Source organism: Triturus cristatus, chromosome 9 (genome assembly GCF_964204655.1).
Source record: "Triturus cristatus chromosome 9, aTriCri1.1, whole genome shotgun sequence".
Lineage (NCBI taxonomy): Eukaryota > Metazoa > Chordata > Amphibia > Caudata > Salamandridae > Triturus > Triturus cristatus.
Window position 1 is genome coordinate 635,237,492 of NC_140592.1, and position 26,950 is coordinate 635,264,441.

The following is a 26,950-nucleotide window of genomic DNA, read 5'->3' on the forward strand; positions in this document are numbered from 1 at the left end:
CGAACACGGTAGGCCTGTATGAAAAGCAGAATAATAGGTAATATCTCTTTCTCACATTTGAATCGGTCTCACTTTCCCTCAAAATATGCCTAGGTACACGCATGTTTGTCAGGGTGACAGTAACCAGCACATGCTGGTATGATTTTCACATCTCTATCCCAGGAGATGATTTAGTTTAAAAAAAATAACAAATACAGCAACACAATAAAACTGATTCACCTTAAGATCTTTAATTACAGACAGTAAAATAGCAGAATACGTGTGCGTTTAGGAGGGGAGTAAACCCGTTTGAGCTGGTATACACAAGTGCCTTCATGTGGAGAATGTACCTTAATTGGCAAACAAAGGCCTCCCAAAAGCAGATGCCTACAGGGCAAGATACCAACAGTGCAAAAAATATGTGGGGGGCCTCAATTACTATTCTGTCACCACGATGAAGAAGCAAGTATTTACCAACACCGCAGCACTCACAATCATCACACAGCCCAACACCAATGTACTGGACTCCTCAGTCCCTCTCACATGTTGGTCAGTGATAAAGATTTCCTATCTTACAATCCCCCGCTCTGGCAGCCCGTGCTATCTGAAACGGCTGTGGCACTCAAGTAATTTCTTTCTATTTGTCTGTGGCACTACCTGCACCACTGCCATGAGGGTCATCTCAACTGGATCTGCTAACAGTAAATGAAATGGATGAATCACTGTGATGGGACTTTTCTCCCTGATTTTGATTAGGTGGGTTGTTGGGGTCACCTTGACACTAAATATACCTCCACTGGAGGACCAGGGAAAACAGAGGAAATTAGGATTGGAACAGGGGAGCTATTGCATAGTACAACCCCTAAACCCTTTTTGTTCAACTTCTTAGCTGTTCCCTGCTGAGCTCCCTGGATTCACTGAGCTGCTTCTCCCCATTTAACGTACGTTAAACGACTATGTTTGCAGCACTGCTTTCTGCAGTTAAAGCAGGTCTTGTTCCATCCTGGGTTGGAGCAGAATGTGCTTCTATACTCTTATTATCAAATAAGACTACATGCTAAATGCAAATGCCCCAGTCCACCGGATGCCTTTGGAGTACAGAATAAGTCATTTTTGGGTTCAATCAAACTGTGACTCACAGCCCGCTGTAAAAGGATAAACCAAATGACAACATGTTAATGTTAACCTTCCTCTCCATAACAAGATTAGCAGTTTTGTGGGCCCTTATTCTACCGAGGTAGTTCCTAACAAATTAATATTGTTTTACTTGGTTGATAATAAGAGGGTGGAACTTTAGAATGGGCATGGTATTTCTGCGACAGAGATGGTGGCTCAAAGTACGTGTTTTTCCCCATATTAAAATCAAATTTAAAATTGTAGCTGGTTCCACTGGCACTTAAGGAATAGTTCTCTAGTAAGCAAACATACATCAAATAACAGGATTGCAAGTGATTTCTCTACCAGCTTTTCTGCCAGTGAAAGAAATCAAGTCACAGAACTACAGCATTAAAGTACATCATTCACAACTCTGTTACTGTTGGATAATGCCCATTTCCGTGGCATTAACACTGGGCTGTAAGGGTCACAGCAATTGCAGCTTATCCCAGACACGGCCCTTTGGTAATACTATGGTTCTCTGGTTTTACCAGCCACTTTCGCCAGCATTATTTGTGCAAGGAAAAAGGAAAGCAGACAAGATACTATTACTCGAGTGAGAGATGACAGTTAACGCTGTGACAAAATATAAGGTATACCATACTGACCAACTGAAAGTCCCTTAGTAAAAGCTGCATACTGACTCAAGAAGAGTTTGTGAGAATTTACCAGCAGGATGGAAGAGTGAAGGGTAAATATAGTCATAGAGAAGAAGCAGTGAAAATCTAGAAACTTCACGTTGAATGGCTGAAGAGATGTCTGGTTTCATATTTTTCTTTGGAACCTTAATAGGCTTCTGCACAACATATATCCAGTGGCACTAACAGGCACAAAACACTATCAGGATTCAAGAAGAGTACCAGAAATGGCAGACCTTTCAATGAATTGACTGATTGGTTTGTAAAGAATGCTGGTGAAAGAAACTAGAATTAAGGGTGAGCGCAGATGGCATTAAATGCAGCAAGTATAGTGAAGAATGAACATACAGCAACTATGCACGCTACCACCAAACAGTGCCTATGCTCTCCATAACCTCTCTGGAGGAATCTCATTTAGAGGTAGAGATGACTGTTCACAGTCGCCAAGGCCATTCAAATCTTAACCTACCAGAAGCACTTGCCAATGATGGTGCCCATTAGAGACAAGCTTGAGTATCTTTAAAAACATACCTACACAGTATTTTGGAGAGGTTCAACTGAGACATTTAAATAAAGCACCTTCAAGAGATCACTTAATAAGTGAAAATAATAAATTTCAATCACTACTGAACTGGGAGACAGATGAATGCTAAAGACTTTGTAACCCTGTGCTAGTGTTCTCATGTTCCACTCCATCTCACGCACCCAGGTTACCTCCCCTCTCTAGTTAGCTTCCCATAGCTTTACAGCAGAACTAGTGAGTGAGGTCAAACACAAAATAAACCAGACTACAGATCTTAAACCCTTCACACCCCCAGGGCCTGGTATATTGGATGAAAGATGGATTTGGTGCAGCCATTCCAACATTCTTCACAGTATCCTCGGTTCTGTCCGTAGGATACCTAGGTTTTGACAGCTAGATGAAAACAAGAAGCAGCACTAGAGGAAGAAGCATGTTCATTCACAGGGAAACCGGATGGAACAAAACAAGAAAACCTTTGACCTTCGGATTCAAAACAGCAGATGCATGTCTGTAGCGACCAGACTTGCAAGTCAAGTATCAGTCAAAACATCATCCGCCCATCTTCCGATAGAAAAACAAACTTTGTTGCAACCTATTTAAAAATATTGGGAATATCAGAAACGCACTGCTCTTTTGTCTGCAATGGTGTTCTACATCAGCAAGGTTCTCTTTTGAATTCGCTATGCCCTCACTCCACTTCAAAAAGTCCAAAGGGTACTGTAATTAGCTTTTAAGCTTCACCCAAAGTATTGCTCTCCAATACTAGATGCAGCACTGGCCAGCAGAGAAACATTCTTTCAAAGTAAGAAGTTGTCACAGGAGTCACCGAAGACCAAGGCAGTGCTTGCTTTCTTGGGTCCCAGCAATACCAGAACATAGAATCGCACTGGGTTAACTCCGCCTCCTGTCTGCTGTCCATGTAGATCTACCCTCTAACTCCCCTGACACACAAACCATAGAGACTTGGGCCAGCGGATGTGGAGGGAAACGCTAAGGGAACAGTCCGGCTTTACAGCTTGGAGGGCACAGCTGCTACATCATCCCCATCTGGAGCAGCGAGTTCGCATATGCCATGGGCTTGACATTCGGGTGAGGCTAAAGAAAGAAGAAAAATACAAAGTTGTTGTTTTCTTTACCAACTATGCAGTGCATTACTGGGCAGCAGCTTCAGTTATCTGTCACAACTACTACAATCTCTCAAGGTAAGTGACAATGGTATCCGGTGAGCACAATTTAAAGAACTGCTGGTCTATATTCACCTGATACAAACTTTAGCTGCTTTGTAAATGTGGATTATAGGCAGGTTGTTTTTCTACCTATGGTTTGCAAGTTACAGTCCTCAAGAATGAAGCTCGAGACGTCTAGGCTGTCTCTTGCAACCCAGAATCAGCTTATTGGCTCCTAGCGCCTATACAAAAATATGTTGTATATGGTACACCATGATGGGTATTTCCCAGAATTAGTAAACAGAATTTTGCTGCCTATGTATGTTACTAGAATACATTTAACATAAAATGTCAATATATTTTTAAAACAACCTTATAAAGGCAACATGCCAACAAGAGGGGACATTTTCTATCTTTTCTTTAACATCTTGAAATTCAGTCACCACTTTAAAATACATAAGACTATGATAGCATTTCTTTTTAACCTTTATGCCAAAGAAAAAAGACATCTGCAAATAATAGCCACAGGTACTGCAGTTTACATGAGCAATGTTGACATTATTCCTTTATGAATTCTGCAATATGTATTGTCACAGAATTTCTTTCCAGATCCAGTTCCCTAGTTTAAATGCTATATTGGACAATTAAGTAACCACATTTTCCTGGATGTAAGGAGAGTTGGAGGAACGTTTATGAATTTAAAGACATCATTCATGATGTAGAAGTAACATTTCTATTAAGCAACGTTTCTTTCTCCACCACAGGGTTTCCTATAATTTTGCTAACAGTACTACAAATTGGCAGTCCTTCCTGAGACTGGCAGAGTAAAAGAAAAATCACAGGTGAACAGACAAGCACCCGAATAAAGTTAAGGAAACAAGTTGTGTGAAGCATTGTGACTTATTAGCCCATATATAACAATCAGTGCAATAATTGCTTACAAATACATGTACTGACGTGATCTGCACAGACTGATATGTAGCCACTGCTCCATTGACTGAGATGTCGCCACTGCTGCCTTGTCCCTTTAAGAATGAGATCTTAGTTCACCTGGAATGACTGTTAGGTGCCTTAGGAAACTACTCGCCTAGCAACAGATGTGAAGCCAGGGTAAATACACCAATAAGTCATAAAAAGTTGTTCTTGCTTATGTCAGTCTTTCTTTTATCTAGACATTTTAAGGCTGTCAATATCTCACATTTGAAGCGATCACTGACGATGTCAGATTAGGAAAGAAAAAGGTCAATTAAGCCTCAAGTAACTTTAGGAAGGAAAGAGGGATAGGTTCATTGACATCTTAATTTGATGAACTACAGTAATGAGGTGATCAATGCTTGCAACCTGTATTTCACTCACTGTCCCAAATTTGAAGTCATCCTCTTGTTACAGTTCCTAAAAAGGCAATCTTCCAAGAGATATAGAGAATATGTGCTTTACACACATTTAAACCAAGTTGTCAATTCTATACTGGACTTCCAAGGTGTAGCAGGGGCACTTGTTGGAGTCTGCCTCTTTTCCCACATTTTTATCATCCTCTATAAATAGTTTACATATTACAAATGTGAACAAAGATGCACAGAGAATCACCAACCATGGCCAGTGCTAGAATACAAATGCACCTCTATTAATTAAAAGTCAGGATTAGCCTCATTCGGGCATGTTGATAGATCAACTTGCTTCTCCCACAGATGCATCATTTTACACCTCACTACAGAAGATGCCCTTATGAAAGGGTACTTCTCCTTCCAGATAATAGTGTAGTCTCAAGGCGGGTTCAAATGACCATACTGCATGCTTTCAAGAGCAATTCTCGGATATCTGATTTTTTAGCTTTTTTCAATAGTACACATGCACTCACTGCTGATGATCTCTCCCAACAAACTTTATATATCTGGGTGTAATCTTTCCTATTATCTAAGCAGCCGCTCTTCATACCCTCACCAACTTTCCTTTTATGTATCTCCTACTCAAGAGGAGCTCCAAAACTAGACAAACAGGAGTGTTAGGTTTTTGTTAAACATCTGAGTTGAGCTAGATTACATTTGTCTCAGCATGAATATATACCAGTAAGTAGGTGTCGGATCAGCAGTGTTTTTAACATTTATTATTTGATCTGATATTGTAATACCTTTCCTTATCTCAAAGTTTCTTTTTCTCCTCCTTTTTGGAGAAAATTTGAGGACAGCACGACAATATACATTAATGTATGATCATATCGCCCAAGAAACTTTAAAGAGCTAACTGCATGCAAAGTGGCAAAATCTGTTTGAAAACACTTTTATTTCCCATTAAATTCATCTGACTGCTCTGGTGTCTTGAGGAGCTGAACATGCAGCTAAGCAAACTATTACACTTTTGCAAACATTAGGCTTAGTAATGCAGCAGAGGTCACGCCCCAATGAAAAGGAGGACTTCTTCAGACATGCCAGATTTCTTTTCTTTCCTTCTCTTTGTGGCCATATAGTGGACGAATGAACACCGGACTTTAAGACAGTGCAAGCAGTACCAGTGGGCTTGCTTGAAAGTATGGGTGCAAAGTTTTGATGAGCATGTTGGTTTCAGCCTGTGGGATAACTGTTCATATTAAGTTTCATGCCAAATTTAATGGCTTTGTGGGAAGCCAAAATACCAGAAAAAAGACTCCTGTGGACAGTTTCTGAAGACTGAAAAAAAGAATTGTCCATAATGAAAACGCATTTGTTGCTATGATGTATTATAATGCTTGCTCTTACAGCAGAGGAACAGACATTGCGGAGTGTCATGTTACCATGTACAGTGGCCCGCTTCCTCTTAGATAGGGTTCACAATATAGAAATACCATATACATACACATACGTACATCTAGATATGACAGTATGTTGGCCTCTTATCCTGGGCTTTTCCATCTCTAGTGGCAGAGGAACTGTTAGAATTCTCTGTAGTAATGGAACATAACAGGTACAGAACTGGCTCCATTGGAACAGGATAGATTATTCAATGCACAACTGCTGCGGTAATGGGCATTTATGAGTCAGTTCCACTACCCTCCTCTTTGTAATCAATGAGTTGTCTGAGCTCATTACTCTTGGTGCCAAAGATGACCTTGAAGGCTGGTTCAATGTTGGTGACAAATAGTGGCTCTCAGCAGTGTAATTTCGGCCATATGCGAGACCTTTAAACACTGAACAATGCCTTATTATCGAGAAAATGACCATCTAAGCTCTCAACGTCAAACCTTCTCTGGGCTGCGACTTTAAGTGGCCAATCCTCAGATGTACCTGTATGGGTGTCAAATATGGCTTCATTAAGGGCAGATGGATCACATTTTCTGGCACATTTGGTGAAGTGAGCTCCTGAGGCAGACTATCCTGGGCTTTTTCCCAGTTTGACCAGTACCTGTCCTTCAGCTTCCTATATAGCATTTCTTAATATTTACTGTAATCTTGGATAGTATGAGATACCATAACACAGACCACTCCAATAGTATGCTCTGCAAGACCATAAGTTGTTACACCATTCAGCTATCTTTGTTCTTTTGAGCGCAAAAAGAACTGGATGACATTGAGGAGATATTGCAGTTCTTCAAAGGAGCTACAGCAAGTGTACTCTTTCCAAAAACATTCCAGTTAGTTTTTCATTTCATGGAATGGTTAAAAGAGTTTAATCTTTCATATATACACATATTGCTGATTTACACGCTATAATTGGCTTTGTTAGGAACAGAAATGTTTTCACAGGCATTTTTCCCCTCAACAAAATAGTTTTGAAAAATGAAAATGCTTTATTTAAAAATAATTAAGGAGGGAGATATTCTTTTAAGACATCATAACAATTTCTGTCATGGAGAATATCCAGTATCGGGTATTAGGAATTAGTGGTCTCCCAAGGGTGCTATGTTACTTACCACTGCTGGAAACTGGTGGAACTGGGGTTTCAGGTCAGAGCCACAGAGGTGGATATAGGCTCCTTTATTGCCCATTTGATCACTACAGAGAGAGAAGAAAAAATTATTCATTTAAGTAATTAAGATTTTGCTTAATCAGGAAATGGATGCTAGGAGAGCATGCACATCAATTAAGATGACAGTATTGGAGTAACTACACTACAAATATCTGACGGGAAGAGAGACGGACTACGGGATTATCAAACTAAAGTATTTTGCAAAACTGGGTTCCATCTTGAACCCACAAATAAGCAACTTTTGTTCAGTGATTACACAACAGGGGGAATCTTGGAGTAGACTAACCAAGATAGGGAGCCTCAGCTCAAAGTGCCATTAAGTGATGCTAAAGAATTATCCTCAGTGATGCATTAATCCCTTTGCCACGCCTACTAAATACCAGGAAGGTGTTCTTTAACCTGTTCTTGGGGAAAATTAAGGCCTTACCCTACGGCTTGCATAAATGGTGTGAAGAGCATGTAACACAGTGACTTTGGCACTGACTTGATTCTCCAATTCAAGCCACCAGGCATCTGAGTGAACTGTATGTTCTAAATATTTCTCATGCTCTTGTTCCAGGATTCAGTCTCTTAACCTGTACTGAGGAACAAATGAATCTCCATGCATCAACATATGCCGTTTTTCAAGGCAGATTATCAGCAAGTTTAGCATAGGGTTGAAGCTCCTTATGCACCATTCTTTCATCCAGCCATCCTTGTACAGCACACTTTTTGAGTTCCCAGAGGTTGGCTATCTCTGTCACACTCAGTCAATCCTCCTACCATGCCCCAAAACATCTACTCTTGAATCAAGCACTTTTCACCTTCCCATACTCTTAAAGTGTCATCCTCTGACCAGAGAGATGATGGAAGTTAATTAACTCCTATTTTTACTTTCAAGGATGTGAATTACTGTAAAATGTGATCAGTAAAATAACTATTTCCCAAAGTATAACAGACATTTTTTCTGGAGCTCAGTAGCATGACAATCTCTAATTTTAAGCAGAATAAGGTCTTTCTGCCAGACATACAGTTCCCAATGCAAAATCTATGGTCTTATCTTAATCATCCTTTTTCGGACATCAAAGAATCCGTAATTACTTACCCAGCTGTTACAGAACATACATAATTGGGGGTCAAATGCTTTCAGCGCTCTTTTTGAATTCTTTCTCACATTTTTATTCACCAAACATCTTTTTTCTTAATATACTTTTTTTTGTTTGCGGTCTCTGTGGCAAAGTTCTGTATGAAGTTAAATAGAAGAACTCACAAAAACCATAAAAAAGGAACCACATGGGCTTTGTTTTTTAGGCACAACACATAAGCAATGTTGTTAATCACTCCAGGGTAAGTTTCTACTAACTGAGCCAACAACATATGTCCAGGATATTCAATGTTCTTTATAAATTGAAATTTGCCCTTGCTTACTTGTAATATTTGATTTCTCCCTCTCAGTATTTTTACTAAACCCTGGCCATGTTCATCGTTCTCTTTCGCTGCAACCAAATCATCATCCTAGCAGGCAACGGCCCTCTTAATACCCTCCAATATCTTGATTATTGTTCTTTGAGATACAAAGCCAGCAAACACCAACCCAAACAGCACTCTGTGGAATTGGAATTTTCCAAAGGGTAAAATGAAAGCAGTGCGATGTTTTGATTCAGGAACTAGATTCACCTGATGATGTGCTGATTGACTTAAGGTAAATTTTGCTCTAACGCCTTGTTCCACCAAATGTCATTATACGTGGCAAGGGACTGTAACCAACCTGAATCTATTCAAAATCCTGAGATATATGCATATCATCAATTTACCATTGTTTGTACGTGTTATCACCAAGTGGGACAGCACGAGTGATGATTCTATAGGTTTGATTATCTCGCTTTCATAAGCTGATTTAAATTCAGCTGCTAATTCATCCCTTATGAAAAAAGGCATATTTCTCATTTTATGTTTTACTAGTTTTGCCCCATCCCAAAAGCAAATATTATGCCTGCACTTATGTATTCTCCCAAAATTAGAAATAAATACCACACCAAAATTGTTCAGAAATCCACATAAATGATTTACCTTCGGGTCTACCACCAACCCAGTTTATTCAAACCTTTTCTTTTGTCATACCTACTTTGCCCAGAATAACTAACTTTAAATTTTAACTTAAATTCAAAGTAATCTACGAAATCAATTCCTCGAAACCTCATATGATACTGGTCTCCAGCAAGAGGTTCTGAAACTATGCTGTGCCAAGTCACTCCAAACAATTCTTCTGTGATCATTGTTACCCAAGCAACTGAATCCACAAGTTAGTTCTGTGTCTGAGCCTGCAAGTTTTCATGTCATTACCGACAACTAATATCAATTCCTTTTAATACGCCTTGAATGTTCATCAATATTATCTACCATACCACTGATTTTTCTATATTGATTTCCTATTTTTGACTTTGACCACCAAGTTACTTAACTTCAATAACACCTTATCTGGTTGACACTACCTAGCAGCAGATTTCTCAACTTGGAATTATCCCCAGCATCAGACTGTATCTGGAATTTGTGCGATGGTAGGTGGCGTCGATCGGCTCCGCGTGGCTTCGTCTGCACCAGATATGATGTGCGCAGTGCCTATATGGACGCCAACCCAGCATGCTGATGTCCATCACTTCCTGGTGGAGGAAAGAAGGATGGTCCTCCGTCAGCCTGTCACAAGCAGGTGGCATGGGGGAGGGGTAGTCTCAAAGGGGAGGAAGTAGCCCCACCAGACAGTCTGCAGAACCCATTGGTCTGATATTATTGACTGCCAGTGGGGCAGGTGATGGCATATCCTGTCTCCCACAGGGTGCCCATACTGGTAAGGGGGCTGACTAGAAGGGTTTGGAGGCTGCAGCTGCCAGTGAGTCGCTGTACTGGTCATTCCTCTGGCTGCCCGACCCAAGAGGTCTGTAGGCAACACATCTTCGGTCTCACAGATACTGGGGAGCTTGCATGTCGCAGTGGCTGGGAGGGTAGAGACACTGCTGGAAGCCCCTTCCATGGCCACAAAAGGCAGATTGGGGGCGGCGAGGGGCCATGGAAAGGCCAAAGGACCTGGCCGTAGCCCTGCTGTCCTTAAAGCACTCCTGCGCTGAATCCGCCTTGTCTTCGAAGAAACGGTAGCCATCAAAGGGCATGTCCATAAGCGATGCTTGGATATTTCCAGAAAAGCCAGTTGTCCTAAGTCAGGCGTAGCGCCATACGGCAACAGTCTATGAAACTGCTCTGCCAAGCGAGTCAGTAGTATCTAGTTCACATCGGATGGTGAACATGGCTGCATCTCTCCAGTCAGAAACACCTGGGAGAAGATAGCCCGGGCCTCCTCCGGGAATGTCGGCAGAACCTGCACAACCTTACCTCACACAGCACGGGAGTTGTGGCCCAAAAGTCGCGCAGTGTTTACGGACCGCAGTGCCAGGCTGATGGAAGAAAACATCTTCTTCCCTAAGGTGTATAGCCTCTTCGATTCCCCATGCGGGAGTGTGGTAGGGAATGTGCCATGGGAGGTGGAGGTTTGGGCAACCAAGCACTCTGTGGTAGGGTGCTGTGTGAGGAAGTTGGGGTCCAATTGAGCAGGGCGGTGGCAGCGGGCAATTGTTCTGTTGGACAAGCTTCCAAGCAGGACATCTGTAAGGACTTAGTTCAAAGGTAGAAGTGGTTCTGAAGGGGACACTCCCGGCTGAAGCCCCCAAATGACGCTTCCTCCTCCATACACACAGTAGGGGGGAGAAAGCATGCCTTGCCAGCAGCTGGAGAGGTGTTCAGTACCCTGGCTTCTGTTAAATCCTCACACCAGTCCATGCTTGGCTCAAAAAAGGCTGGTATTCTTCAGGGTTCAGCGACTCCTCCCAGAGTCCTAGCCCATAAGACTAGGGCTCTGGCGACGCCCATCTGGCTCTGTGTCAGAGTCAAGGATCAGAATAGGGGCAGTGCCACCAGAAGCAATGTCATTGGAACCGGCGGAGAAGGCCGAGGTGGTACGACAGGTGCTGGTCTGGATCCATCTATGGAACCAAGAGTCCGACTGGCACCGGAGCTGTTGGCATGGATCCAGTAGGGGCCCCTCTGGAATCCACGGGGTCAAAAGCTGCGCCAGCAGGAGTGGGCTTCTCAAATGTGAGGGCCCATGACCTCAAAACTCATGAGGTTCAGTGGGGGTCACTATGGCTCCTGGATACTGGGGTAAGCTGGGAGTCTACCCCCATGCTTGCTCGTCGGCAGAGCCAGGTCTCGACTGTTGAGGCTGCCTTATCTTATCGGGCGACAGATGAGAAGTCCAAGACTACTTCAATGTCTTGCTTTTTTTTTTTTTTCTCCCCGGTGGGACTTACCAAAGTGACCTGACAACGTCGAGTGCAAAGATGATTTTTGGCTCCGCGACTGACCAAGCGATCCCAAAACCTTCCTCTCAACCAGGATCAAGACCGTCATGGTGTCACATGTAAATCTGCCAGGAGCTTGAGAGACTGCTCCCTCAAGGCCTTTAAGTTCATGGCACGCAGTCAACACGTCTTCACATCGTGACCGCACTCGAGGCACCAATGGCAAACAAGATGCGGGTATGTCACCGGCATCGTTCGGTGATCTGCACCGATGGGCTTGATGCTGGCCTTCCTGGTGGACATTCCTGCCACACCAGGAGAAAATCTCTCAAAAACCTATCGACAAAAGTTGAAAAAAGCTCAGGCAAAAATTGTCTGAAGGGGTAGCTCTCGCCAGAGCTGTGCGCGGAAAGAAAAGAACTGACAACGTGCTGGGATGGCGCCTATAAAGACACCGCGCACGCCACATCCGACACCGCAAAAGCCACACAGATGATCTATGCCTACCGGCACGTGGGGTACTGCTAAAGAAAAAAAAATCCAGATCCAGTCTGACACCTGGGATAACTCTAGATGGCTAGAAGTCTCCATTAGATAGACTTTCGCAAATTATTCGAGCTTCCCACACAATCTCCAAAGTTTAAATGTAGCTGGGCATGAGCAGCGCCCAATCCCATGTGTCTGGTACCCACACCTCATAAAAATGTCTTTGTTCAAAAAAAAAACTTTAAAAAAAACTACTGTTCCTTATGTGTGGATTGCTGTTATTATCTACACTTATTTTCAAGTACAGAATTTCTTGTACTGCTCGCATATTTGAGTTTTCCATTTTATCTAATTCTTCAGAAAACAAAGGTGACATTTCAATACTTTTTGCTGTCTCAACTGTCTTGTTAATGATTAGATCGTCATTAACAGTAAAACCATTAAAAGTTGTTATCCATGCATCTTACTTCAATTTGGACTCTAGTTTACTGTGTTGCAAAGTTTTTGAACTCCCAGCCAGCTGTCAGAACACATAAGACAGCTACATATGTGTAAATAGATTCTATCCATTAACACTCTCTTGTAAATAATTTGTGTTGCATAACAACATCCTGGTATTCATCCAAATACTCTCCTTAAGGCCCTTAATCATGAGGATAATATTCAAAAATTGCTTACACATCAAACTTCAAATTGTGGTCGAGTAAAAATAAATTAGTTTCGGGGTTATATCTGTTCCCCCCTATGGCTCCTAAATAGTTTGGAAAAGCTCTCAATCACTGTTTCCCTCTGATGGGAGATCCACCTGATGTTTGGAGGATGGGCGGATGAAGACGTGCATATTGTATTTTGACGGAGGCAAATTACCTTTAACATATGAAAAAGAAGTGTTTTAAATGTCATTTGCATTGAACAAAGCAAAATATGAAAGCTCTGTTTATACTCCGTATCAAGGATGAATAACATATCATGCACTATATTTGTTAGAAATGTTGTAATAAGTGACCTCTTACAAGCCATCCAATCACATTCCGGCTAGCATTAACTATACGTAATGCATAAGCACTTAGTAAATATATTTGTGTTTTAGCAGGCACAGATATGATTGTCACTAATTCTCCTACCAGGAATATCAGTGTTCGGTGCGATAGGCTGAGCTATTCAGGCGGGATCAATTGTGGCGCTGCCAAATGGATTAAGTTAGAGCTTATTACTTTACCCAGAATACATTTCTAACTGGTTTGTACCTTGAGAGCTTACTTGAGTGAACAGTTTACAGCCAATCGCATACGCCTGGTTACAGGCCTCAGAAGATACAAAGAGAAGAAGAAAAGTAATACAGCAGCACGGAGTTTATTGTTTACAATGGGCTGAGAAACTTGCCTTCAATAGTGGTGATAGCAAAGACAAGCAGCACAGCAGAATTCAAGAAGCGAGGAAGCAGTGGTTTTATTTTGCAGAACCCTTCTGTAGCAGTAGTACCAAATAGGATAGTCAAGCACAAGTGATGAGGTTAATCAAAACTAAACAGTTTATCATAGAGTCAGACATGCATGTATACACATACACAGACTCGAGCCTCATAACCAGGGAAGTAATCTGGTCACATGCAAATCTATGAAAGTTTCCAAAGTTGGAGAACTATAGTTACAGGTAAGTAACTTTTTTCTTCTCCCACACTGGATCTTTCACAGACTCATGTGATTGAATAACAACTGCTAAGGAGTACAGGTACAATTAACTCTACAGGCTGCACAGAACCACTCGACCAACTGCCGTTTCTGATATCTTCTGGACGTCTAGGCAGTTGTGCTCTGTGAAAGTGAACATCAATGCCCATATTGCTGCCTTGCAGATGTCTACTGGCCCTCATGAAAAGAGTGATAACTGTTGTAACCATACCCCTAGTAGGATTATTGTGAACATTGTGTTTAGGATGTCTGCCAGACTTCTGTGGCAAAGAGCAATACATGCTAACTAACATCCAAGGGGAAATGCCATGCTTAGAAAAAGCGGACCACTTTTTGGTGTGGCCAAGCAAAGCAAAGGGTTGGTCTGATTTCCTGTACAACTTCATCCTGTTAGTACAGAATTTTAAACAGTGTTTCCTGTCTGAAGAATACATGGCTGTGAAGGAAAAAAGTCAGTTGATGGATATTTTGATTACGAATAAAAGTTAAATGCACTTTTCTTTTTTAGTAACTACGTTTTTGCTTCACAGTACAGGGTCAACGTTGCACAGTATACATATATTATTAGGTATAATTGAGTTATGGAGTTAAATATTCATTCCAGTATTGTCGCTGGTTTGTTCATATGTACAGGCCTAAGTTTACATGTTATGTTATCTTAGCTTGTAAAGCGCGACAGCTGCCCCAGCAAGGGGGCGTCCAGGCGCTAATACATGAAAACAATATTCTACTAATATAATGCATTTTACGTACAGGTTTTAGGGGGGATGCCCCCATTCAATCAAGCTTTCAGAGGATGTGGAAAACTGATGTACTGTTGAGTGAATCAAAACATCAGACATTTCGGCTGGGTCTTCCGCAAGCACTTAGAGCTTTGGTTGCCTTTAACATGGTGTTAATTGCAGAGCCATTGGTCAAAAAAGTCATTGTTAACTTTAGTCATTGACTCAGCCAATAAATCGATGTATACTTTATACAATTAAGGTCGGAAGCCATTTGGTCTTGGGGCTTTGTGAACCAGCAGGCCCTTTGCAGCTAATCTGGCTTCCTCTATTGTAATTTGTGTGCCTAGTGATGCAACATCAACTTGGTCTCTCCATGTGATAGAAAATCTATTTAAACAGGCTTCCTGCTTGTTTGAATCTACACTTGGAGCTTTACAGCAATAAATAAAAGGAGTGATATCATTGTTAGATGAGCCGCAGTCTTGGGGTAAGCATTTGTGGCGAGATGAATTTGTGATTTCAACCAATAAGTAATCTCATCTGCAACACTGTTGCATGGTCTCATCCACCATAGTGTGTCTGGCTTTTGGTGTTTACAAAATCCATGTTGTCCCAATGCCCTAAGGTTTGTTTCAACTGTATTCAGGTTGCTCCAGAGGGGAAAGCATTTGTAGGCAACACTGCAAAAGTAGAGGAATGCAGGATAATGACATACCCAGCACTGCCCTGTTCCTGTGCACTAACGTTCATGTTAAGATGCAGATTGTCTTTACTAGTGTTAACTTGTTGTTGCCTCTTTCTCTAGTTGGATGGACCCAGAGGGTTGGTGTGCAGCTTCAATAACACCGGAATACAGTCTTGAGATTTGGGATGAGCACTGTCTTTGCCTTGTTTAGGGTGTGACAAACCATCTGGAGTAAATTTATGGGTGTTTTTATCCCTTTATGAATGCATTTGCAAGATGACCCCATGATGAACTAGTCATTCAAGGGAACACCTGTACACGTTTGTTCCCACAGATGCTCAGTCAGTGGAGCTAGGCATTTTGTGAGGACTGTGGGTGCCGAATGAAGACTAAACAGCAGAGTCATTAAGTAAAATTGTTGTCCATAGACCTTGCAAAGAGAAATGTCCTGTGTTCAGGGTGCACTGCTACATCAATATAAGCATCCTCCAGGTCTAGAGATGCTAGAAAATCGTTGGACTGGAGAACATTAATAAGAGAAAACTACCTGAAAGACTGAGCCATTCTAAGGACTTTTGTTGTACGAGGAAAAACAGTAGATTTACTGATTGCGTTGGAACTTTGGCCCGGTCCCAATAGCCTTGAAGATCTCGGACTCAAAGACCTTCCCTTTCTTGGGGGTGTCAACAGTGACATGGGCACTAATGCTGCTGTCTGACCATGCTGGATAATATCCAAAACCCAGCAGTCTCTTGTAATTTGGAGCCAGATTGGATAAAATGACTAATTTAACCCCTACTAGCAAAGATGGAGAGGGGGCCAGGTAGCCAAAGAAGTTCAGCACATCAGTCATAGTCCATGGACTTGCTTAAGAAGGGAAGGGCCCTTTCATTTTGCTGAGAACGTTCTCCTGAATGCTCAGGTGTTGCAGTGGAAGGACCTGGATGAGGGCTGGTTGCAGAATGCAGACTAAGGGTAAAAAATTACCAGATTAGAAATACTCGCACTGCCCATTTAATTGTCACCTGTTGGGCTTGAAACTTTATCTTCAAAAAGACAAGTGACAGAGTTTTGCCAGCTAGCAGGGCTTTGTCAACATGTTTGCCAACAAGATGTTGGCCATCAAAAGTCACAGCAAGCAATTTAGATCGGACTTACAGATAGAATTATGAACTTTTTAGTTAAGTGCTAAGGTGTAAAACCACTACCAATGCAGTCAGCTTGAAACCTTTGGTGGAGGGGGCCCAATGAGGCATAAATTAAAGCAGAGAAACTCTACCTCATGGAACAAAACTCTTATTTTTTTTTTACCTGTACTAGGAAGGTAATTGATACAGCAATAAAGAATTGTGATACCCCAATTGTTTGTAACATTGCTCTAGAACGGCATTGGAAATCTTCACTCCATTGATGTGAAAGTTCATACCCTCTGACTAGTATCAATGAGGTGTGCCTCCTTGTCTGTGGGTATGGGGCTGGTTGAAGAGGGATTGCTATTGCCTCTGGGTGGCCACTGAAATTACAGGATCGGTCTTGGCCGAAACAGCAGAAGTCATCAGGAGGGGAGTCTCTTTTTCCAGTTCTAAACTTTGATTGTCACCCACGTGGTGGAAATACTTTGGGGCTGTATCAATACTATGGATACTATCCTGATCATCATCGTCACTACCACCACCATGGCCTTGAACTGAACCATCTGAATCAGTATCATGACTTTCTGGATGTGCACACAGTTCCTCAAGGGTGAGAGACTGCGCTTTTCAAGATGCTCAGCCGATGGCCAATCAGCAGGCACTGTCTTGAGAATGCAATAGTGCTGCACTCTTTTATATGCTAGATCGCTAGTGAAATATAGTGCAGAGAGCAAGAGAGGCAAAGCTCCTGGCCCGATGGAGTACCTGTGGATTTATTCAAGTCGAACTTTGCTCTTTGGGGGCCTATAGTAACCCAGGTTTTTAATGCCAGCTGTGAGGACACGATGCCAAAGACCTGACGGGAATCGATTATAGTTCCAATATTTAAACAAGCATTTGCAATGCAATAGGTCTCGCAGTTACGCGAGTTTAAGCAATTGGCATTGTAAATGACAATGCCTTTTATTTATGTTTTTAAAACCAAAACAAATATAAAAGGCATTGTTATTTGCAATGTCAATAGCTCCAACTCGCGAAAATGCAAGACCTACTGCGTTGCAAATGCTTGTTCCAATGGTCCGATCAGAAGAGGTGGGGGAGGACACACATCTCAGAGCTGATTGAGACTGTCAGCAATTAAACAGTTTATTGACCTCCGCTGACCAGGTATGTAGCTGCTGCACAGGGGCGGCTGGGGAAAGCCTAGACACAGTGTGGGAGGAGGGGGACTGGAGAAGCAAGGCACTGTCAGACCACCGCAAGAGCAGGGAAAGAGACACAGTATAGGGAGAGAAGCGAGGCAAAACTAAAGAAAAGACCAAAGAGGGACGAAGAGAAAGAAAGCCTTGTGGGCGGGAATTCGATAGAAGAAAACAGTAAAGTTGGAGATATATATGAGTGAGAGGCGAAAAGGGGGCTGGGGGGGGCGTTTCCGAGCACTCTCCAGTGGCACTTCGCTACTAGCAGCCAGCCACTATTAATGTGAAAGCGCTCATTACGCGCTCTGTATACAAATAACGCCCGCATTGTCCCGCGAGTTCTGGGGGGCAGTGTTGGCCACTATTAAAGTGAAAGCGCCCATTGCGCACTCCGCATGCAAGTTGAGCCCGCCATTGTCCAGCGAGTGCTGTGTGGGCGCGCTGCAAATTCAAGCGCCACCATTGTCCTACGTTCTTTACTGAACAAAATAGTGCTCGCACACTAAAGCATCCCATGCAACGCCGCAAGTAAATGATCCAGTCCGGGTGGGTGGGGCCAAAAGGAGACCGGGCGGTAACAAGGAGGGACTAAAAAGCCTCACTCACAATCCAAAGCCAGCGTTTAGCATCAACAATGACACAAGACAATGAGAAGAAGGGGCGGAGCCTAGACTCCACTTCTGAAATTGGCTAGATTACAAGAAGCCTCGCAGAGCGAGAAGCGCATGCGCGCTGCAACGCTAGGCGAGACCTAAAAACAGATCTTAGCTTCTGGCAACAGTAACAACGTCAAAGAGGCCTCTAAGTTAAAAGACAAACCTCTTTACTCTCTTTGCATGGCCTCCGTGGTGTTTCAGTGGTTTTGGAAGTGGAGGATGGGTGCTAGGGCTCAGGGCCATCTGCATCTTATGTACTTCACACATGCTATATTGCTTTGCAAATCTGCTGGAACGTACAATGCCCCTATCTCCCAGTGATTCCTCTTAGGTGGAAGTTCCTGTGTTGTCATCTCTTCAGACTCTCATCACCACCACTTTCCTACAGCTTCGGCCTTGGCCTCAGTTGGACCCTATCCCACAGCTGCCTGGTCTAAGTATTCTTCTGTGGGCCACAACGCAACAAGGCTATTCTGTTATGGCGGATGTCTTTCATGGCTATATCTCCAACTTGCAGGTGAACCTTACCTTGGATCACTACTAGGTGTTACTAGCACCTCTCTTGACGCATATGTTCTTGAAGCTGCTATATGTGTGTGATAAGGTTTTTAAGTTCTCAAATGAATTCTAGAAACAAGGTTAACATTTCTACACTGCTGTTTGGTATGGGGGAGCAGTGACACCGAACTTGTGTAACAGTGAGGTCTGATCTCATGATCCCATTTTATGGTGTACAAATCAGGACATCTAAGGATTTCACGGTGGAGGAGTTGGCTTGACCTGGCCTCAGCCGGTGCCCTGAAGGCCTCTTGCTCCTTTCTTCTCAGGTCAGCAAAGTAAATTCTACCAGGACATAGTGAATCGGTCCTCCGCAGACTGCCATTGTTAACTCTGCATTTTCGATAACCTGTTGCTCTATTTCCTTTCATCTTAGATTTGTTTGGAGTAGGGATAAAGTGTTCACTACAGGGATATGAAATGTTGTTTTTGGTGCTACGTGAGTCAATGGGAGTCAATATCCATTGGGAGAGGAAAGATTATGGGGATGTGACCTTAAGGCTTTCTTCTTTTATCAACTGAAAATGACAAGTTTGGCCACATGCAACTGGAAAGAACACCACAACAGCTTGGTAGAGACCAGCAAGAGAGGATAACAGATTAAGGACAGCCATCTAAAATATGCCATTATCACCCTTCTCTCCAGCAAGAATTCTGGCTTTTTCTTCACCCAATAAGTCACCCATGTTTTATTTTTAGGAATCGCAACACCACGTGTCGACAATGTAACCATTTTATCCCAAGCGAAGAGGGAGACGTTATCTGGGTTTTACAGGGGACATAAGGCCATAACCTTGAAGTCCACTGCTTGGGTCGCCGGTTTATTTAGTTAATTTATTTTATTATTTATTTATATTTGTTAAGTGCTAGCTAAGGACTTCAGAGGACTGATAACTGTGTAGGCAGCAGTTCTTGAATACTTGTCCCCATTGAGTGTGGTCAATTGAAGTCTTTTTGGAAGGAATATGCTACTTACCAGTATGCATCTGTTCTTGGCATGTAGAGCTGCAGATCTACACACTTTTGCATAGATCGCCATCTGGTGTTGGGCCCGGATGTTTGCAGTTTGTTTTTCCTGTTGGAAAGTCTTTGGAAGTCACGAGGTCGGTGACTCCTCCTTTGGTTCGTATTGCGCATGGGCTTCGGCTCCATCCTCAGATTGTTTTTCGCCAGCAGGGAAAGATGGAGCGTAGTAATAATAGTAGTAAAGAAACCCATGTGTGTTGTATCTAAATAAGATAGACTGGAACGGATACAGGTAGCCGGGGAGGCGGGTGGGCGTGTGTAGATCTGCAGCTCTACATGCCAAGAACAGATGCATACTGGTAAGTAGCATATTCTGTTCGAGGCATATGAGCTGCAGATTACACACTTTTGCATAGACTATATAACAGTACCCAACCCTAGCGGCGACCACCGGTATCCGCTGCAGTGGTTTGGAATAGTGTTTTTAGTACAGCCTGGCCCACACTAGCTTGTTGCTTGGTTTGCACATCTACACAGTAATGTTTTGTGAAAGTGTGAGGTGTTGACCATGTCGCTGCTTTGCAGATATCATCTAATGGGATGTTCCCTAGAAAAGCCATAGAAGCCCCTATCTTCCGTGTAGAGTGGGCTTTAGGGGGAACAGATAGCGTTCGTTTTGCTTTGTGGTAGCAAATCTGTATGCATTTTACAATCCACCTAGCTATCCCTGATTTAGAGATGGGGTTGCCTTTATGTGGTGGAGAGAAAGAGACATATAGTTGTTTGGTCTTTCTGAAAGGTTGTGTTCTCTGGATATAGTAAAGTAAGGCCCTTTTAACATCTAGTGTGTGTAGAGCCCTTTCTGCAACAGTTTGAGGTTGCGAGAAAAAAATGGTAATTCTACGATTGGTTTAGATGGAAGGGGGAAATGACTTTGGGTAGGAATTTTGGGTTGGGACGGAGGACAACCTTGTTCTGGTGCATTTGGAGAAAAGGTTCCTGTATAGTGAGGGCTTGTATCTCACTGACCCTTCTAAGGGAAGTGATGGCCACCAGAAAAGCTGTTTTCCATGTGAGAAATTGCAGTTCACATTTATGCAAAGGTTCGAAAGGCGGTCCCATTAGCCTTGTGAGAACTATATTTAAGTTCCACACAGATGAGGGTGGTACTCTGGGTGGAATTACTCGTTTGAGGCCTTCCATGAAGGCTTTAATGGCAGGCACCCTGAAAAGTGATAGGTGCTGTCTGTTTTGTAGGTAAGCAGCAATTGCTGCGAGGTGTTACCAAATTGATGTATATACTAGGTTACACCTTTGTAGATGGAGCAAGTAACATATGATGTGCTGTATAGATACATCTAGAGGGTTGATTGTGTTGTTATGGCAGTAAACAACAAATCTTTTCCACTTTGCAGCGTAGCAGGCCCTTCTACGTCTAGCTTCTCTGATAATGTTCATGCAGTCAGGGGGAAGGTTAAGGTATCCGAATTCTAGGATCTCAGGAGCCAGATCGCAAGGTTGAGTTGAGCTGGTTTCGGGTGCCTGATCTCTCCATGGTTCTGGGTTAGGAGGCATGGTGAGAGGTGTAACTTTTGGTATGGCACTACCGAGAGTTCCAGCAGCGTGGTGTACCATGGTTGTCTGGCCCATGTTGGAGCTACTAGGATGAGCGTGAGGGAGTGCTGTTGTAGCTTTCGCACCACTAATGGAATTAGTGGGAGAGGTGGAAAGGCGTACGCAAATTTGCCTGACCAGTTCATCCGTATCGCATTGCCTTTGGACAATGGGTGTGGGTATCTGGCGGCGAAGCTTGGGCATTTTTTGTTTTCGTGGGTGGCGAAGAGGTCTATCTGAGGATACCCCCACATCTGAAAGAACGGGTGAAGAACCTGTGGGTAAAGTTCCCACTCATGGATCTGCTGCGTTTGTCTGCTGAGCAGATCTGCCATGGCGTTTTGGACTCCTGAGACATGTTGGGCTAGGAGAAAGATTTTGTGTGGAATTGCCCATCTCCATATGCTCTGTGCTAGTTGAGAGAGCTGTGGAGTGTGTGCCCCCCTGTTTTTGAATGTAGTACATGGCAGTCATGTTGACTGTGCGAATGAGGACTGCCTTGCCTGAAATCTGCGTCAGAAAGGATTTTAGGGCTAGAAAGATTGCCAGTAACTCCAGATGGTTGATGTGGAGTAACTTTTGTTGCGGCGTCCATGTGCCCTGCACTGTGAGGTGTAACAGATGAGCTTCCCAGCCGGAGAGCGATGCGTCTGTTAGGATTATTTGTGGAACCGGGTCCAGGAACGGTCAACCTCTGGAAAGATTTGTGGTGTTCCACCACTGCAGAGAGCGATGGGTGCGACCGTCTACCAACACCAGATCTGTCAGTTGCCCCTGGGCCTGGTTCCCCTGGCGTGCTAAGCACTCCTGGAGTGGACGCATCTGGAGTCTTGCATGAGGTACTATGAAAATGCAAGAGGCCATCATCCCTATTAGTTGCATAAACACTCTTGCTGGGAGAGAGTGTTGAGGTATGAATTTTTGACACAAAGCCTGGATGCTTGCAATCCTGGCAGGATTGGGATAGGCTATGGCTTTTGAGGTGTCTATGGTGGCACCGAGGTATTGCTTTGTGTGGGATGGTATGAGCTGGGACTTTTGGTGGTTCACCGTGAAACCTAGCTGGTGAAGTAGTTGGATTGTAGTGGCGGTGGGGTGTACACATTGGTTGTAGGACGTGGCTTTTATTAGCCGGTCGTCTAAATATGGGAAGACGTGAATGTGCTGTCTTCTGAGGTGTGCCGCCACTACTGCTAGGCACTTGGTGAATACCCTTGGTGCTGTTGTGACCCCGAACGGGAGCACCTTGAACTGGTAGTGTTGCCCGTCCACTACAAGTCTGAGGTACTTTCTGTGAGCATGGTGTACCGGAATGTTAAAGTATGCGTCTTTCAAGTCCAGTGTGGTGAGAAAGTCGTTCTGGGAGAGGAGCGGAAGAACCTGTTGAAGGGTTACCATGTGAAAATGGTCCGAATGTATGTAAGTGTTTAGAGGCCTGAGATCTAAAATAGGTCGTAGAGTCTCGTCTCTTTTTGGTATCAGAAAGTACAGGGAGTAGACCCCTAAATTTTGCTGGTTGGCGGGGACTTGTTCTATGGCATGTTTTTGTAGGAGGGAGATTACCTCCTGTTTTAGTAACGTGGCATGTTCTTGTGACATTGGGCATTGCCTGGGTGGAATGTTTGGGGGGGTAGATGTTAATTCTAGGCAGTACCCTGAACGAATAATTTGGGTCACCCATCTGTCCGAGGTGATGGTCTCCCAGACGTGAAGGAAATTTTGTAGCCTGCCCCCGACCGGAGTGGGATGGTCTGGAGGGAGCAGGGGGAAGTCATTGGGTAGGCGGTGTGGCAGAGCGGGCGGTATTTGTTTTGCCTCTGCCTTCATTGTTATTGCCTCTATAGCCGCCTCTTTGATAACCCCTTGTGAAGGTGGACTGAGGAGGGGATTTGTAGGACGTGGACACGCTGAGGAGTAGCCTCTGCCCGTGCCCGAAAGGAAGAGCGGCGAAAGGAGCGCCTAGGAGGATGTGACTGTAGGGCTCCCATAGATTTCGCCGTATCTGTGTCTTTCTTCATCTTCTCTAGGGCCTCATCTACCTTTGGACCGAATAAACGTTCTTGATCAAATGGATGGTTTAATATGGAGGCTTGTACCTCAGGTTTAAAGCCTGAAACTCTCAGCCAAGCGTGGCGACGGAGGAAGACACTAGTGCTAATGGCCCTGGAGGCTGTCTGCTGCGTGTAAGGCACAGCGTATAGAGGTATTAGTTATGGTCTTACCCTCTTGAATCAATTCATTGGCCCTATTTTTGTATTTTTCTGGGAGATGGTGCATGATGGTTTCTAGTTCATCATAATGCGCTCTGTCGTATCTGGCCAATAGCGCTTGAGTGTTGGCGATACGCCATATATTGGCTGCCTGTGACGCAGTGCGTTTTCCTGACGCGTCCAGGAGCTTTGACTCTTTGTCAGGCGGTGGTGCTTCGCCTGACGCCTGGGAATTTGATCTCTTCCTTGCAGTGGATACTACTAGGGAATCCAGTGGCGCTGGCCCTTTGATGTAGGCAGGATCTGTGGGGGCAGTTTATACTTTTTCTCTATGCGTGGGTTTAGGACCCTAGCCCTGACTGGGTCTTTAAAAACCTCTGGCGCATGTTTTATTACCCCTTTGAGCATAGGTAGTATCACAGTAGACCTATGTGCAGTATCAAAGGTGTCTAGGAGGAAATCTTCCTCTACTGGGTCAGTATGTAGCTCTACCCCGTGATAATGTGCCGCCCTCTTAAGTAGGTGGTGAAAACCTAATGAGTCTTCTGGTGGGGATGGTCTGGATGGATAAAGGTCATCTTGTGGGACATCTGGAATGTCTGGATTATTATAATCATCCCATGGGTCTGGGGATCCTGTAGGGGTGGGGTCTTGTGGCACATCTGCGGAGTCGTAGTATGGGTCCCCCTGATCATCATGGTCTGGAGACTGGGTCGGAGAGCGATGAGGCAGGGGTGGACAAGGTGGAGGTGGAGGAGGTGGGGAAGGCACTCTGAAAGGGGACGTAGCACAGTCCTTCCTCTTTGGAGGTGGAGGTGGAGCTTGTTTGTCCAAATGTCTCTTTTTAGAAGACAGTGCCAAATGTCCAGTTTTTGGATCCTTGGTAATTGTCTTTTGCAAAGGATCCGGTGTGAATAGTTCTTGCGACACTGGTTGTTCGGTCGGCGCCGATGTTTTCGGGGCCGATGGCTTTTTAGGCTTGTCTGTGCCATGCTTTTTTGGAACCGCCGATTTTTTGTTCAGTGCCGAGACAGGCTTCGGCGCGGGAGTGTCGGTGCCGAGGGCCTTATGATGTTTGGTCGGCACCGAGAGGCCGGGTTTCGACACCGAGGGCTTTGGTGCGGAGCTCGGTGTCGAGGTAGAGGCCGATCTCTTCTTCGGTGCCGAAGGGTGTTTTTCGGCACCGGTGGCAGGCTGGCTCGAGCCCGAGCCGCCGGAAGGCTTATTAGGCTTCTTCACCGGGCCCGAAGGTGGGGTGTTGGAAGCAGTGTCTTTGGTTTTGCCTAGGCCCGGAGGCGAAGGCGTGACCGAAGCCTTTTTGGGTGTCGGCGCGGGTGTGGGAGGGGGTATAGTACTCATGACCCTCTGCGCCGGGGTGATGTCCTCCACATCTGAGTCGTTGGCTTCGGAAGCACTGACTAGGTCTTCTTCTTCTTTGGTGTGCTGCTGTCCCGGAGCTTCGATGTCGTCCCCGAAGATGTCGACTGGAGCGGAGGTCGAGGAGTGCGCCATGTTGCGTCTGGCCCTTCGTTCTCGAATAGTCTTTTTCGATCTAAAAGACTTGCAGGCGGGACAGTCTCGAGCCTCGTGTTCAGGGGAGAGGCAGAGGTTGCACACCTCATGAAGATCGGTGTGGGAGAATTTGGACCCACATCAAGGGCACTTCTTGAAGGCAGTTCTTTCCATCAGCCGAGACCGGAGCCGGGATAGGCCCGAAGGCCGCCGTCGACGACTGGAATCGAAGAAGTGTCGAAGAGAAGGTGATTAAGAAAATCTGGATCTGAAGAATACCGATGAGCGAGGATTTTGCGTCGATCGTTGAACTGGAAAAGTTCGGAACCGGAGCGCGAAGTATTACATCCGAGCCCGATGGCGGAAAAAAACAAACAATCTGAGGATGGAGCCGAAGCCCATGAGCAATACGAACCAAAGACTTTCCAAGAGGAAAAACAAACTGCAAACATCCGGGCCCAACACCAGATGGCGATCTATTCAAAAGTGTATAATCTGCAGCTCATATGCCTCGAACATCATTTTTAGGTCTGGTCTAGAGCCAGCTTTAGCTGCCTCATCAACCTAACGTTTAAAAAATCAATACTAAAATACATACATACATTCGAGAGATTTCAATCAACCGTCTTCATTCACTGGCCTGTACGACTGCTGTTCATGTTTTGCTTCTACCCACTACAGCACAAAGCATGGTTCTATAGGTCAGCCGACTTCAGACATTGGCTTCCTTCAGTATATATAATGGAACTTGCCTTTTACCAGCGGCGTCTCCTCTGCAATGTAGGGAGGCACACCACAGTACTCCTACTCCTAAAGAAACACTCCGCAGATTCGAAGCCACCAGCCAACTACCAACCGATCTCCCTGCCGTGCTAACCTGCAAAAGCCATGGAGAAAATCATCAATAAGCGACTAGCCCCCCACCTCAATGACAAGCACCTCCTTGACACCACCCAATCCGGATTCAGGTGAATCGCCTGCACTGAGAACACATGAGTCACTGCCACAGATGACATCTAACTAATAATGGACAGAAGAGACATCACTGTCCTCATCAGCCTAGACCTATCCGCCACCTTCAACACCGTCTGCAACCCCATCCTCATTCACTCCCTCTATAAAGCGGGCATACAAGGCCCCGCTCTACACTGGATCTGCTCTTTCTTAACCAACCGTATCCAGTCAGAGCCGGCCTCCCTTCACCTTGGCCACCGCCAAACATCTGCGGATTCCGCAAGTATCATCGCTGAACCCCACACTCTTTGACACCTACATAACCTCACTCATCAGCATCATCTGAACCCATGGAAGCAATGTCATCTCCTATGTAGATGACACTCTACGACAAAACACCAAGCACCCGGATCAACTTCTTCTCCTGTATGTCTGAAGTCACTAGCTCAGTGAAAACAACTGTCTAAGACTAAATATGGACAAAACAAAAGTTGCAATCTTTGGAAGTCACATTGCTATGGAACACCATCTGGTGGCAATTAGAGCTTAGACTCACACCCCACCAACTAACCCAAACGAAGAACTTTAGCATTATGAATGGCGACAAACTCGCCATGACCAGCCAAGTGAACGCAATCTCCGCCTCCTGTTTCCACACCCTCAAAAAGCTCAAGAAAATCTTCACTCGGCTCCAAGTCAACACACGTAGGACCATCACCCAGGCCATCATCACCAGAAAGTTGGATTAACGCAACACGCTCTACATGGGAATCAACACCCAACTGACCATGAGGCTCAAGAACATTCAAAAGTCAGTGGTCAGAATCACACTC

The 26,950-nt window shown here is 44.3% G+C and overlaps 1 protein-coding gene across 1 annotated transcript in view; it reads right to left on the minus strand.

Moving 5' to 3' along the window:
- Positions 1-209: 209 nt before the first annotated feature.
- Positions 210-26,950, minus strand: part of PPP5C (protein phosphatase 5 catalytic subunit) — a 407,441-nt gene continuing 380,700 nt past the window's right edge. Inside the window, exons 12-13 of the mRNA XM_085625671.1 lie at positions 7,345-7,426; positions 210-3,390 (exon numbers count right to left, since the gene is read on the minus strand). Of these exons, the coding sequence (XP_085481797.1) occupies positions 3,328-3,390; positions 7,345-7,426 (145 nt within the window). The 3' untranslated portion in view covers positions 210-3,327. The remainder of the gene's footprint in view (positions 3,391-7,344; positions 7,427-26,950) is intronic.